Below are 16,154 nucleotides of genomic sequence, written 5' to 3'. Positions count from 1 at the left end.
TCTCTCTGTACCCTCCTCCAACCCCCCTACACCACCTCCCTATCTCTGTAACCTCCTCCAGCCCCCTACACCCCCTCCCTATCTCTGTAACCTCCTCCTGTCCCCTACACCCCCCTCCCTATCTCTGTAACCTCGTCCAGCCCCCCTACACCCCCTCCCTATCTCTGTAACCTTCTCCAGCCCCCTACACCACCTCCCTATCTCTGTAACCTCCTCCAGCCCCCCTACACCCCCTCCCTATCTCTGTAACCTCCTCCGGCCCCCCTACACCCCCTCCCTATCTCTGTAACCTCCTCCGGCCCCCCTACACCCCTCCCTATCTCTGTAACCTCCTCCAGCCCCCTAAACCCCCTCCCTATCTCTGTAACCTCCTCCAGCCCCCCTCCATCCCCTCCCTATCTCTGTAACCTCCTCCAGCCCCCCTACATCCCCTCCCTATCTCTGTAACCTCCTCCAGCCCCCTACACCCCCTCCCTCTCTCTGTACCCTCCTCCAACCCCCCTACACCACCTCCCTATCTCTGTAACCTCCTCCAGGCCCCTACACCCCCTCCCTATCTCTGTAACCTCCTCCTGTCCCCTACACCCCCTCCCTATCTCTGTAACCTCCTCCAGACCCCCTACACCCCCGTCCCTATCTCTGTAACCTCCTCCAGCCCCCCTACACCCCTCCCGATCTCTGTAACCTCCTCCAGCCCCCTACACCCCCTCCCTTTCTCTGTAATCTCCTCCAGCCCCCTACAGCCCCTCCCTATCTCCGTAACCTCCTCCAGCCCCCTACACCCCCTCCCTATCTCTGTAACCTCCTCCTGTCCCCTACACCCCCTCCCTATCTCTGTAGCCTCCTCCAGCCCCCTACACCTCCTCCCTACCTCTGTAACCTCCTCCAGACCCCCTGCACCCCCTCCCTATCTCTGTAGCCTCCTCCAGCCCCCTACACCTCCTCCCTACCTCTGTAACCTCCTCCAGACACCCTGCACCCCCTCCCTATCTCTGTAACCTCCTCCAGCCCCCCTACACCCCCTCCCTATCTCTGTAACCTCCTCCACTCCCCCTACACCCCCTCCCTATCTCTGTAACCTCCTCCACTCCCCCTACACCCCTCCCTATCGCTGTAACCTCCTCCACTCTCCCTACACCCCCTCCCTATCTCTGTAACTTGATGGGCCGAATGGTCCACAACCGTTCCTACGGGATACAACTCTGCAGACTAAAGGAGCGAGAGGGAGGGGGGCGATGTCCCAGTGGGTCTTATCACGAAACTATTAATCCAGAAACTCCAGCTGATGTTCTGGGGGGACCCCCGGGTTCGAATCCCACCCACGGCAGATGGGGGGAATTTGAATTCAATAAAAAAATATCTGGGATTAAGAATCTACTGATGACCCATTGTGGGGAAAAACCCATCTGGTTCCCCTTTAGGGAAGGAAATCTGCCGTCCGTACCCCGGTCTGGGCCTACATGTGGCTCCAGAGCCACAGCAATGTGGGTGACTCTCAACTGTCCCTCCAAGGGGCAACTAGGGATGGGCAATAAATGGTGGACCCAACCAGCGACACCCATGGCCCATGAATGGATAAAAAAATTATGGTTTGGGATTCTGTCCTACAGAGAGCTTAGAATTTGGAGTAGGCACGGTAGCACAGTGGTTAGCACTGCTGCTTCACAGCTCCAGGGACCTGGGTTCGATTCCCGGCTCGGGTCACTGTCTGTGTGGAGTTTGCACATTCTCCTCGTGTCTGCGTGGGTTTCCTCCGGGTGCTCCGGTTTCCTCCCACAGTCCAAAGATGTGCGGGTTAGGTTGATTGGCCAGGTTAAAAATTGCCCCTTAGTGTCCTGGGATGCGTAGGTTAGAGGGATTAGCGGGTAAATATGTGGGGGTAGGGCCTGGGTGGGATTGTGGTCGGTGCAGACTCGATGGGCCGAATGGCCTCTTTCTGTGCTGTCGGGTTTCTAAGATTCTAGGCTTACATTAACACCGCAATGAAGTTACTGTGTAAATCCCCCCGAGTCGCCCACACTCCTGTTCGGGGTGACACTGAGGGAGAATTTAGCACGGCCCAATCCACCCTAACCCAGCACCCGTCTTTCGGACTGCGGGAGGAAACCGGAGCACCCGGAGGAAACCCACGCAGACACGGGGAGAAGGTGCAGACTCCGCACGGACAGTGACCCCCCAAGCCGGGAATCGAACCCGGGTCCCTGGCGCTGTGAGGCAGCAGCGCTAACCCACACTGTGCCACCTACAGGGGGACAGTGTGTGAGAGAGAGTGTCCCTACTCTCCCACACTCACTCAACACCCATTAAACAGGCCCTCGTCCTGACACTATTTAGCACTCCCGTCCCCCCCCCCCCACTGTTTCCACCCCCCCCCCCCACCGCGCCGCTCCCTTTCCCGGGGGGGGAAGCCCGGGACAGATTAATCCCTTACCTGTAACTTCCAGAGGAAGTCGAGTCGGGCAGTGGATTCTACCTGCTGAGCATGGAGGTAGAGAGCCAGCACAAACACTGTCAGGATAACGGGCGTCATGTACTTCAAGGCAACCTTAGTGCCCATCTCCGAGCTGTGGGCGGGAGCAGAGGGAGGGTGAGGGACCCCCACAACGTGGACAGCGCAGAGTGAGACACAGACACAGAAGGAGACCCTCCAGATACAACATCCTCTGTTCCACCGTCCCTCAGCATAACTCTCACACACACTGTCCCTCAGTATAACACTCTCACACACTGTCCCTCAGTATAACACTCTCTCACACACACTGTCCCTCAGTATAACTCTCTCTCTCACACACACCGTCCCTCAGTATAACACTCTCTCACGCACTGTCCCTCAGTTATAACACTCTCTCACACACACTGTCCCTCAGTATAACACTCTCACACACACACTGTCCCTCAGTATAACACTCTCACACACACACTGTCCCTCAGTATAACTCTCTCACACACTGTCCCTCAGTATAACTCGCTCTCTCACACACACCGTCCCTCAGTATAACACTCTCACACACTGTCCCTCAGTATAACTCTCTCTCTCACACACACCGTCCCTCAGTATAACACTCTCTCACACGCTGTCCCTCAGTATAACACTCTCTCACACACACTGTCCCTCAGTATAACTCTCTCACACACTGTCCCTCAGTATAACTCTCTCACACACTGTCCCTCAGTATAACACTCTCACACACTGTCCCTCAGTATAACACTCTCTCACACACACACTGTCCCTCAGTATAACACTCTCACACACACACTGTCCCCCGTATAACACTCTCTCTCTCACACACTGTCCCTCAGTATAACACTCTCACACACACACTGTCCCTCAGTATAACTCTCTCACACACACTGTCCCTCAGTATAACACTCACACACACACTGTCCCTCAGTATAACACTCTCTCTCACACACTGTCCCTCAGTATAACACTCTCACACACACACTGTCCCTCAGTATAACTCTCTCACACACACTGTCCCTCAGTATAACACTCACACACACACTGTCCCCCGTATAACACTCTCTCTCTCACACACTGTCCCTCAGTATAACTCTCTCACACACTGTCCCTCAGTATAACACTCTCACACACACACTGTCCCTCAGTATAACTCTCTCTCACACACACTGTCCCTCAGTATAACACTCTCACACACACACTGTCCCTCAGTATAACACTCTCTCACACACACTGTCCCTCAGTATAACACTCACACACACTGTCCCTCAGTATAACACTCTCTCACACACACTGTCCCTCAGTATAACACTCTCACACACACTGTCCCTCAGTATAACACTCACACACACTGTCCCTCAGTATAACACTCTCTCTCACACACTGTCCCTCAGTATAACACTCTCTCACACACACTGTCCCTCAGTATAACACTCTCACACACACACTGTCCCTCAGTATAACACTCACACACACTGTCCCTCAGTATAACACTCACACACACTGTCCCTCAGTATAACACTCTCTCACACACACTGTCCCTCAGTATAACACTCTCACACACACTGTCCCTCAGTATAACACTCACACACACTGTCCCTCAGTATAACACTCTCTCTCACACACTGTCCCTCAGTATAACACTCTCTCACACACACTGTCCCTCAGTATAACACTCACACACACTGTCCCTCAGTATAACACTCTCTCACACACTGTCCCTCAGTATAACACTCTCTCACACACACTGTCCCTCAGTATAACTCTCTCACACACTGTCCCTCAGTATAACACTCTCACACACTGTCCCTCAGTATAACTCTCTCTCTCACACACACTGTCCCTCAGTATAACACTCACACACACTGTCCCTCAGTATAACACTCTCTCACACACTGTCCCTCAGTATAACACTCTCTCACACACTGTCCCTCAATATAACACTCTCACACACTGTCCCTCAGTATAACTCTCTCTCTCACACACACTGTCCCTCAGTATAACACTCACACACACTGTCCCTCAGTATAACACTCTCTCACACACTGTCCCTCAGTATAACTCTCTCTCTCACACACACTGTCCCTCAGTATAACTCTCTCTCTCACACACACTGTCCCTCAGTATAACTCTCTCTCTCACACACTGTCCCTCAGTATAACACTCACACACACTGTCCCTCAGTATAACACTCACACACACTGTCCCTCAGTATAACACTCTCTCACACACTGTCCCTCAGTATAACACTCTCTCACACACACTGTCCCTCAGTATAACACTCTCTCACACACACTGTCCCTCAGTATAACACTCTCTCACACACACTGTCCCTCAGTATAACACTCTCACACACACACACTGTCCCTCAGTATAACACTCTCTCACACACACTGTCCCTCAGTATAACACTCTCACACACACACTGTCCCTCAGTATAACACTCTCTCACACACACACTGTCCCTCAGTATAACACTCACACACACACTGTCCCTCAGTATAACACTCTCACACACACACTGTCCCTCAGTATAACACTCTCACACACACACACTGTCCCTCAGTATAACACTCACACACACACTGTCCCTCAGTATAACACTCTCACACACACACTGTCCCTCAGTATAACACTCTCACACACACACTGTCCCTCAGTATAACACTCTCACACACACACACTGTCCCTCAGTATAACACTCTCTCACACACACTGTCCCTCAGTATAACACTCTCACACACACACACTGTCCCTCAGTATAACACTCTCTCACACACACTGTCCCTCAGTATAACACTCACACACACACTGTCCCTCAGTATAACTCTCTCTCTCACACACACACTGTCCCTCAGTATAACACTCTCACACACTGTCCCTCAGTATAACACTCACACACACACTGTCCCTCAGTATAACACTCTCACACACTGTCCCTCAGTATAACACTCTCTCACACACACTGTCCCTCAGTATAACACTCTCTCACACACTGTCCCTCAGTATAACACACACACACACTGTCCCTCAGTATAACACTCTCACACACTGTCCCTCAGTATAACACTCTCTCACACACTGTCCCTCAGTATAACACTCTCTCACACACACTGTCCCTCAGTATAACACTCTCTCTCACACACACCGTCCCTCAGTATAACACTCTCTCACACACACACCGTCCCTCAGTATAACACTCTCTCACACACACTGTCCCTCAGTATAACACTCTCACACACACACTGTCCCTCAGTATAACACTCTCTCACACACACTGTCCCTCAGTATAACACTCTCTCACACACACTGTCCCTCAGTATAACACTCTCACACACACACACTGTCCCTCAGTATAACACTCTCTCACACACACTGTCCCTCAGTATAACACTCTCACACACTGTCCCTCAGTATAACACTCTCACACACACACTGTCCCTCAGTATAACACTCTCTCTCACACACTGTCCCTCAGTATAACACTCTCTCACATACACTGTCCCTCAGTATAACACTCTCTCACACACACTGTCCCTCAGTATAACACTCTCTCACACACACTGTCCCTCAGTATAACACTCTCTCACACACACTGTCCCTCAGTATAACACTCTCTCACACACACTGTCCCTCAGTATAACACTCTCACACACACACACTGTCCCTCAGTATAACACTCTCTCACACACACTGTCCCTCAGTATAACACTCTCACACACACACTGTCCCTCAGTATAACACTCTCTCTCACACACTGTCCCTCAGTATAACACTCTCTCACATACACTGTCCCTCAGTATAACACTCTCACACACACACTGTCCCTCAGTATAACACTCACACACACTGTCCCTCAGTATAACACTCTCTCACACACTGTCCCTCAGTATAACACTCTCTCCCTCACACACTGTCCCTCAGTATAACACTCTCACACACACACTGTCCCTCAGTATAACACTCTCTCTCACACACACACTGTCCCTCAGTATAACACTCTCACACACACACTGTCCCTCAGTATAACACTCACACACACTGTCCCTCAGTATAACACTCTCTCACACACTGTCCCTCAGTATAACACTCTCTCTCTCACACACTGTCCCTCAGTATAACACTCTCACACACACACTGTCCCTCAGTATAACACTCTCACACACACTGTCCCTCAGTATAACACTCTCACACACTGTCCCTCAGTATAACACTCGCTCTTACACACACTGTCCCTCAGTATAACACTCTCACACACACTGTCCCTCAGTATAACACTCTCACACACACACTGTCCCTCAGTATAACACTCTCTCTCACACACACACTGTCCCTCAGTATAACACTCTCACACACACACTGTCCCTCAGTATAACACTCTCTCACACTGTCCCTCAGTATAACACTCTCTCACACACACTGTCCCTCAGTATAACACTCTCTCTCACACACTGTCCCTCAGTATAACACTCTCTCACACACACACTGTCCCTCAGTATAACACTCTCTCACACACACACTGTCCCTCAGTATAACACTCTCACACACACACTGTCCCTCAGTATAACACTCTCTCACACACGCTGTCCCTCAGTATAACACTCTCTCACACACACACTGTCCCTCAGTATAACACTCTCTCTCACACACACTGTGCCTCAGTATAACACTCTCTCACTCACACACTGTCCCTCAGTATAACACTCTCTCACACACACACTGTCCCTCAGTATAACACTCTCTCACACACACTGTCCCTCAGTATAACACTCTCTCACACACAATGTCCCTCAGTATAACACTCTCTCACACACACTGTCCCTCAGTATAACACTCTCTCACACACACTGTCCCTCAGTATAACACTCTCTCACACACTGTCCCTCAGTATAACACTCTCACACAGACACTGTCCCTCAGTATGACACTCTCACACACACACTGTCCCTCAGTATAACACTCTCTCACACACACTGTCCCTCAGTATAACACTCTCTCACACACACTGTCCCTCAGTATAACACTCTCTCACACACACTGTCCCTCAGTATAACACTCTCTCACACACACTGTCCCTCAGTATAACACTCTCACACACTGTCGCTCAGTATAACACTCTCTCACACACTGTCCCTCAGTCTGACGCTCTCTCACACACACTGTCCCTCAGTATAACACTCTCTCTCACACACACTGTCCCTCAGTATAACACTCTCTCTCACACACACTGTCCCTCAGTATAAGACCCTCACACACTGTCCCTCAGTATAACTCTCTCACACACACTGTCCCTCTGTATAACACTCTCACACACACACACTGTTCCTCAGTATAACACTCTCACACACACACACTGTCCCTCAGTATAACACTCTCTCACACACACTGTCCCTCAGTATAACACTCTCACACACTGTCCCTCAGTATAACACTCTCACACACACACTGTCCCTCAGTATAACACTCTCTCTCACACACTGTCCCTCAGTATAACACTCTCTCACATACACTGTCCCTCAGTATAACACTCTCTCACACACACTGTCCCTCAGTATAACACTCTCTCACACACACTGTCCCTCAGTATAACACTCTCTCACACACACTGTCCCTCAGTATAACACTCTCTCACACACACTGTCCCTCAGTATAACACTCTCACACACACACACTGTCCCTCAGTATAACACTCTCTCACACACACTGTCCCTCAGTATAACACTCTCACACACACACTGTCCCTCAGTATAACACTCTCTCTCACACACTGTCCCTCAGTATAACACTCTCTCACATACACTGTCCCTCAGTATAACACTCTCACACACACACTGTCCCTCAGTATAACACTCACACACACTGTCCCTCAGTATAACACTCTCTCACACACTGTCCCTCAGTATAACACTCTCTCCCTCACACACTGTCCCTCAGTATAACACTCTCACACACACACTGTCCCTCAGTATAACACTCTCTCTCACACACACACTGTCCCTCAGTATAACACTCTCACACACACACTGTCCCTCAGTATAACACTCACACACACTGTCCCTCAGTATAACACTCTCTCACACACTGTCCCTCAGTATAACACTCTCTCTCTCACACACTGTCCCTCAGTATAACACTCTCACACACACACTGTCCCTCAGTATAACACTCTCACACACACTGTCCCTCAGTATAACACTCTCACACACTGTCCCTCAGTATAACACTCGCTCTTACACACACTGTCCCTCAGTATAACACTCTCTCACACACACACTGTCCCTCAGTATAACACTCTCTCACACTGTCCCTCAGTATAACACTCTCTCACACACACTGTCCCTCAGTATAACACTCTCTCTCACACACTGTCCCTCAGTATAACACTCTCTCACACACACACTGTCCCTCAGTATAACACTCTCTCACACACACACTGTCCCTCAGTATAACACTCTCACACACACACTGTCCCTCAGTATAACACTCTCTCACACACGCTGTCCCTCAGTATAACACTCTCTCACACACACACTGTCCCTCAGTATAACACTCTCTCTCACACACACTGTGCCTCAGTATAACACTCTCTCACTCACACACTGTCCCTCAGTATAACACTCTCTCACACACACACTGTCCCTCAGTATAACACTCTCTCACACACACTGTCCCTCAGTATAACACTCTCTCACACACAATGTCCCTCAGTATAACACTCTCTCACACACACTGTCCCTCAGTATAACACTCTCTCACACACACTGTCCCTCAGTATAACACTCTCTCACACACTGTCCCTCAGTATAACACTCTCACACAGACACTGTCCCTCAGTATGACACTCTCACACACACACTGTCCCTCAGTATAACACTCTCTCACACACACTGTCCCTCAGTATAACACTCTCTCACACACACTGTCCCTCAGTATAACACTCTCTCACACACACTGTCCCTCAGTATAACACTCTCTCACACACACTGTCCCTCAGTATAACACTCTCACACACTGTCGCTCAGTATAACACTCTCTCACACACTGTCCCTCAGTCTGACGCTCTCTCACACACACTGTCCCTCAGTATAACACTCTCTCTCACACACACTGTCCCTCAGTATAACACTCTCTCTCACACACACTGTCCCTCAGTATAAGACCCTCACACACTGTCCCTCAGTATAACTCTCTCACACACACTGTCCCTCTGTATAACACTCTCACACACACACACTGTCCCTCAGTATAACACTCTCTCACACACACTGTCCCTCAGTATAACACTCTCACACACACACTGTCCCTCAGTATAACACTCTCTCACACACACTGTCCCTCAGTTTCACACTCTCTCACACACACTGTCCCTCAGTATAACACTCTCTCACACACACTGTCCCTCAGTATAACACTCTCTCACACACACTGTCCCTCAGTATAACACTCTCTCACACACTGTCCCTCAGTTATAACACTCTCACACACACACTGTCCCTCAGTATAACACTCTCACACACACTGTCCCTCAGTATAACACTCTCTCACACACTGTCCCTCAGTATAACACTCTCTCACACACACTGTCCCTCAGTATAACACTCTCACACACACTGTCCCTCAGTATAACACTCTCACACACACACACTGTCCCTCAGTATAACACTCTCTCACACACACTGTCCCTCAGTATAACACTCTCACACACACACTGTCCCTCAGTATAACACTCTCTCACACACACTGTCCCTCAGTATAACACTCTCACACACACACTGTCCCTCAGTATAACACTCTCTCTCACACACTGTCCCTCAGTATAACACTCTCTCTCACACTGTCCCTCAGTATAACACTCTCTCACACACACTGTCCCTCAGTATAACACTCTCTCACACACACTGTCCCTCAGTATAACACTCTCTCACACACTGTCCCTCAGTATAACACTCTCACACACTGTCCCTCAGTATAACACTCTCTCACACACTGTCCCTCAGTATAACACTCTCACACACTGTCCCTCAGTATAACACTCTCTCACACACACTGTCCCTCAGTATAACACTCTCTCACACACACACTGTCCCTCAGTATAACACTCTCACACACACTGTCCCTCAGTATAACACTCTCACACACTGTCCCTCAGTATAACACTCTCTCACACACACTGTCCCCCGTATAACACTCTCTCACACACTGTCCCTCAGTATAACACTCTCACACACACACTGTCCCTCAGTATAACACTCTCACACACACACACTGTCCCTCAGTATAACACTCTCTCACACCCACTGTCCCTCAGTATAACACTCTCTCACACACACTGTCCCTCAGTATAACACTCTCACACACTGTCCCCCGTATAACACTCTCTCACACACACTGTCCCTCAGTATAACACTCTCTCACACACACTGTCCCTCAGTATAACACTCTCTCACACACACTGTCCCTCAGTATAACACTCTCTCACACACACTGTCCCTCAGTATAACACTCTCTCACACACTGTCCCTCAGTATAACACTCTCTCACACACACTGTCCCTCAGTATAACACTCTCTCACACACACTGTCCCTCAGTATAACACTCTCTCACACACACTGTCCCTCAGTATAACACTCTCTCACACACTGTCCCTCAGTATAACACTCTCTCACACACACTGTCCCTCAGTATAACACTCTCTCACACACACTGTCCCTCAGTATAACACTCTCTCACACACTGTCCCTCAGTAGGGGACTCTCAGTTCTAAGGCGCTGTCCCGTGTTACACACTCCCCCCTCAGTATTAACCCTCTCAGAAGTGTTGTCGTACCCCTGTGTGAACCCCTCGATGCCATGAAGTATGTTAACTGCTGCGGCCAAGAGCGCACTGTCAGAGCAATGAGATTAACACTCACCAGCTGGCTGTTTCATTGTAGGTTCCCCTAGAGAGAGAGAGAGAGAGAGATTACATCGGATGCATAAATCGGAAAGAACTCATTCAGCCAAAAATATATATAGAATTGTGTTCACGTGTCAGTATGTGTGGGTACGTGTGTGAGAATCAATGAGTGTTTGTGTATTTATGTGTGTGTGTGTATGAGACAGAGTGAATGAGTGAGTGAATTTTCTGGTGTAACAGGCTGGAGAGAGAGGGGCTGAATGGCCTCCTCCTGTTCCTGTGTAACAGGCTGGAGAGAGAGGGGCTGAATGGCCTCCTCCTGTTCCTGTGTAACAGGCTGGAGAGAGAGGGGCTGAATGGCCTCCTCCTGTTCCTGTGTAACAGGCTGGAGAGAGAGGGGCTGAATGGCCTCCTCCTGTTCCTGTGTAACAGGCTGGAGAGAGAGGGGCTGAATGGCCTCCTCATGTTTCTGTGTAACAGGCTGGAGAGGGGCTGAATGGTCTCCTGTTCCTGTCTAACAGGCTGGAGAGGGGCTGAATGGCCTCCTCCTGTTCCTGTGTAACAGGCTGGAGAGAGAGGGGCTGAATGGCCTCCTCCTGTTCCTGTGTAACAGGCTGGAGAGAGAGGGGCTGAATGGCCTCCTCCTGTTCCTGTGTAACAGGCTGGAGAGGGGCTGAATGGTCTCCTGTTCCTGTCTAACAGGCTGGAGAGGGGCGATGATCTTTGCATCGTCGATGGAGACGGGAGAGGTTCCGGAGGATTGGAGGATTGCGGATGTGGTCCCTATATTCAAGAAAGGGAACAGGGACAGCCCGGGAAATTACCGACCGGTGAGTCTAACCTCAGTGGTTGGTAAGTTGATGGAGAGGATCCTGAGAGACAGGATTTATGATCATCTAGAGAAGTTTAGTATGATCAAAAGTAGTCAGCACGGCTTTGTCAGGGGCAGGTCGTGCCTTACGAGCCTGGTTGAGTTCTTTGAAAATGTGACCAAGCACATTGACGAAGGAAGAGCGGTGGATGTGGTCTATATGGACTTCAGCAAAGCGTTCGATAAGGTCCCCCATGCAAGACTTCTTGAGAAAGTGAGAGGGCATGGGATCCAAGGGGCTGTTGCCTTGTGGATCCAGAACTGGCTTGCCTGCAGAAGGCAGAGAGTGGCTGTGGAGGGGTCTTTCTCTGCATGGAGGTCAGTGACCAGTGGAGTGCCCCAGGGATCTGTTCTGGGACCCTTGCTGTTTGTCATTTTCATAAATGACCTGGATGAGGAAGTGGAGGGATGGGTTGGTAAGTTTGCTGACGACACCAAGGTAGGTGGTGTTGTGGATAGTTTGGAGGGATGTCAGAAGTTGCAGCGAGACATAGATAGAATGCAAGACTGGGCGGAGAAGTGGCAGATGGACTTCAACCCGGATAAGTGTGTAGTGATCCATTTTGGCAGATCCAATGGGATGGAGCAGCAGTATAAAATGAAGGGTACCATTCTTAGCAGTGTAGAGGATCAGAAGGACCTTGGGGTCCGGGTCCATAGGACTCTTAAATCGGCCTCGCAGGTGGAGGATGCGGTCAAGAAGGCGTATGGCGTACTGGCCTTCATTAATCGAGGGATTGAGTTTAGGAGTCGGGAGATAATGCTGCAGCTTTATAGGACCCTGGTTAGACCCCACTTGGAGTACTGCACGCAGTTCTGGTCACCTCATTACAGGAAAGATGTTGAAGCCATTGAAAGGGTGCAGAGGAGATTTACAAGGATGTTGCCTGGATTGGGGGGCATGCCTTATGAGGATAGGTTGAGGGAGCTTGGTCTCTTCTCCCTGGAGAGACGAAGGATGAGAGGTGACCTGATAGAGGTTTACAAGATGTTGAGGGGTCTGGATAGGGTGGACTCTCAGAGGCTATTTCCAAGGGCTGAAATGGTTGCTACGAGGGGACACAGGTTTAAGGTGCTGGGGGGTAGGTACAGGGGGGATGTCAGGGGTAAGTTTTTCACTCAGAGGGTGGTGGGTGAGTGGAATCGGCTGACGTCGGTGGTGGTGGAGGCAAACTCGTTGGGGTCTTTTAAGAGACTTCTGGATGAGTACATGGGATTTAATGGGATTGAGGGCTATAGATAGGCCTAGAGGTGGGGATGTGATCGGCGCAACTTGTGGGCCGAAGGGCCTGTTTGTGCTGTGGCTTTCTATGTTCTATGTTCTATGTAACAGGCTGGAGAGAGAGGGGCTGAATGGCCTCCTCCTGTGAGACGCTATCAGGCGGGGGGGAAAAGGCGGAGAGAGTGATTGGAAGATCTGGCTTCGGGACTTACAGAGCGTTGGCCGTGACGAGGAGGTCAAAGTTGTCGAAGAGTTTGACCTTTGGCCACTCGACCAGGATAATATAGGTGACTTCAATGATTAGCATCAGTATTAGCTTTCCAATGCTGCTGATTTGCAAGAACACAGCGCAGGCGAGTAACGTCAGCAGGACACTGTAGGTAAAATACTGGAAAAACAAAACCAATCGATAAGACAAGAATCCTTCCTTAACTTCAGGAGCCTCCCACAGTGCAGCGCTCCCTCAGCACTGACCCTCCCACAGTGCGGCGCTCCCTCAGCACCGACCCTCCCACAGTGCGGCGCTCCCTCAGCACTGACCCTCCCACAGTGCGGCGCTCCCTCAGCACTGACCCTCCCACAGTGCGGCGCTCCCTCAGCACTGACCCTCCCACAGTGCGGGGCTCCCTCAGCACTGACCCTCCCACAGTGCGGCGCTCCCTCAGCACTGACCCTCCCACAGTGCTCTACCCTGAACAATTCACCCACCCTCAGTATTACGATGACGCAGCAACCCCCGACATACCTCTGGAAAGTTACAGAAGAGGGAATTGCCTCCACAGGGACTTTGTTCCTGTCCAAGGCTGTAATTGAGAGATTTGATGTAACAGGCATTGACCATCCTGGCAGCGATGTTTTGTTCCCTCGAGACACAGTCCCGAATGTCCTCCGAGCTGCAGGCAAACTGTGGGGACAGAGAGACAGGGAGTGTTTGATGGGGGACAGTGTAGAGGGAGCTTTACTCTGTATCTAACCCCGTGCTGTACCTGTCCTGGGAGTGTTTGATGGGGACAGTGTAGAGGGAGCTTTACTCTGTATCTAACCCCGTGCTGTACCTGTCCTGGGAGTGTTTGATGGGGGACAGTGTCGAGGGAGCTTTACTCTGTATCTAACCCCGTGCTGTACCTGTCCTGGGAGTGTTTGATGGGGGACAGTGTCGAGGGAGCTTTACTCTGTATCTAACCCCGTGTTGTACCTGTCCTGGGAGTGTTTGATGGGGACAGTGTAGAGGGAGCTTTACTCTGTATCTAACCCCGTGTTGTACCTGTCCTGGGAGTGTTTGATGGGGACAGTGTAGAGGGAGCTTTACTCCGTATCCAACCCCGTGCTGTACCTGTCCTGGGAGTGTTTGATGGGGGGGACAGTGTAGAGGGAGCTTTACTCTGTATCTAACCCCGTGCTGTATCTGTCCTGGGAGTGTTTGATGGGGGACAGTGTAGAGGGAGCTTTACTCTGTATCTAACCCCGTGCTGTACCTGTCCTGGGAGTGTTTGATGGGGGACAGTGTAGAGGGAGCTTTACTCTGTATCTAACCCCGTGCTGTCCCTGTCCTGGGAGTGTTTGATGGGGGACAGTGTAGAGGGAGCTTTACTCTGTATCTAACCCCGTGCTGTACCTGTCCTGGTTGTGTTTGATGGGGGGACAGTGTAGAGGGAGCTTTACTCTGTATCTAACCCCGTGCTGTACCTGTCCTGGGAGTGTTTGATGGGGGACAGTGTAGAGGGAGCTTTACTCTGTATCTAACCCCATGCTGTACCTGTCCTGGGAGTGTTTGATGGGGGACAGTGTAGAGGGAGCTTTACTCTGTATCTAACCCCGTGCTGTACCTGTCCTGGGAGTGTTTGATGGGAGGACAGTGTTGAGGGAGCTTTACTCTGTATCTAACCCCGTGCTGTATCTGTCCTGGGAGTGTTTGATGGGGGACAGTGTAGAGGGAGCTTTACTCTGTATCTAACCCCGTGCTGTACCTGTCCTGGGAGTGTTTGATGGGGGACAGTGTAGAGGGAGCTTTACTCTGTATCTAACCCCGTGCTGTCCCTGTCCTGGGAGTGTTTGATGGGGGACAGTGTAGAGGGAGCTTTACTCTGTATCTAACCCCGTGCTGTACCTGTCCTGGGAGTGTTTGATGGGGGGACAGTGTAGAGGGAGCTTTACTCTGTATCTAACCCCGTGCTGTACCTGTCCTGGGAGTGTTTGATGGGGGACAGTGTAGAGGGAGCTTTACTCTGTATCTAACCCCATGCTGTACCTGTCCTGGGAGTGTTTGATGGGGGACAGTGTAGAGGGAGCTTTACTCTGTATCTAACCCCGTGCTGTACCTGTCCTGGGAGTGTTTGATGGGGACAGTGTAGAGGGAGCTTTACTCTGTATCTAACCCCGTGCTGTACCTGTCCTGGGAGTGTTTGATGGGGGGGGACAGTGTAGAGGGAGCTTTACTCTGTATCTAACCCCGTGCTGTACCTGTCCTGGGAGTGTTTGATGGGGACAGTGTAGAGGGAGCTTTACTCTGTATCTAACCCCGTGTTGTACCTGTCCTGGGAGTGTTTGATGGGGACAGTGTAGAGGGAGCTTTACTCTGTATCTAACCCCGTGCTGTACCTGTCCTGGGAGTGTTTGATGGGGACAGTGTAGAGGGAGCTTTACTCTGTATCTAACCCCGTGTTGTACCTGTCCTGGGAGTGTTTGATGGGGACAGTGTAGAGGG

The 16,154-nt window shown here is 50.6% G+C and overlaps 1 protein-coding gene across 1 annotated transcript in view; it reads right to left on the bottom strand.

The window, feature by feature from the left end:
• Positions 1 to 2,431: 2,431 nt before the first annotated feature.
• The window catches only part of LOC144491012 (adenylate cyclase type 5-like), a gene marked incomplete at its 3' end in the record, with an annotated part of 16,180 nt that continues 2,457 nt past the window's right edge, over positions 2,432 to 16,154 (bottom strand). The window contains exons 3-6 of the mRNA XM_078208692.1: positions 14,196 to 14,354; positions 13,663 to 13,838; positions 11,374 to 11,400; positions 2,432 to 2,564 (exon numbers count right to left, since the gene is read on the bottom strand). Coding sequence (XP_078064818.1) covers positions 2,432 to 2,564; positions 11,374 to 11,400; positions 13,663 to 13,838; positions 14,196 to 14,354 — 495 coding nt within the window. The remainder of the gene's footprint in view (positions 2,565 to 11,373; positions 11,401 to 13,662; positions 13,839 to 14,195; positions 14,355 to 16,154) is intronic.

This window comes from Mustelus asterias, unplaced genomic scaffold (genome assembly GCF_964213995.1).
Source record: "Mustelus asterias unplaced genomic scaffold, sMusAst1.hap1.1 HAP1_SCAFFOLD_4220, whole genome shotgun sequence".
NCBI classification, from domain to species: Eukaryota; Metazoa; Chordata; class Chondrichthyes; order Carcharhiniformes; family Triakidae; genus Mustelus; species Mustelus asterias.
Note: the sequence above shows the minus strand (reverse complement) of the source record. Positions and strands in the feature narration are given on the sequence as shown.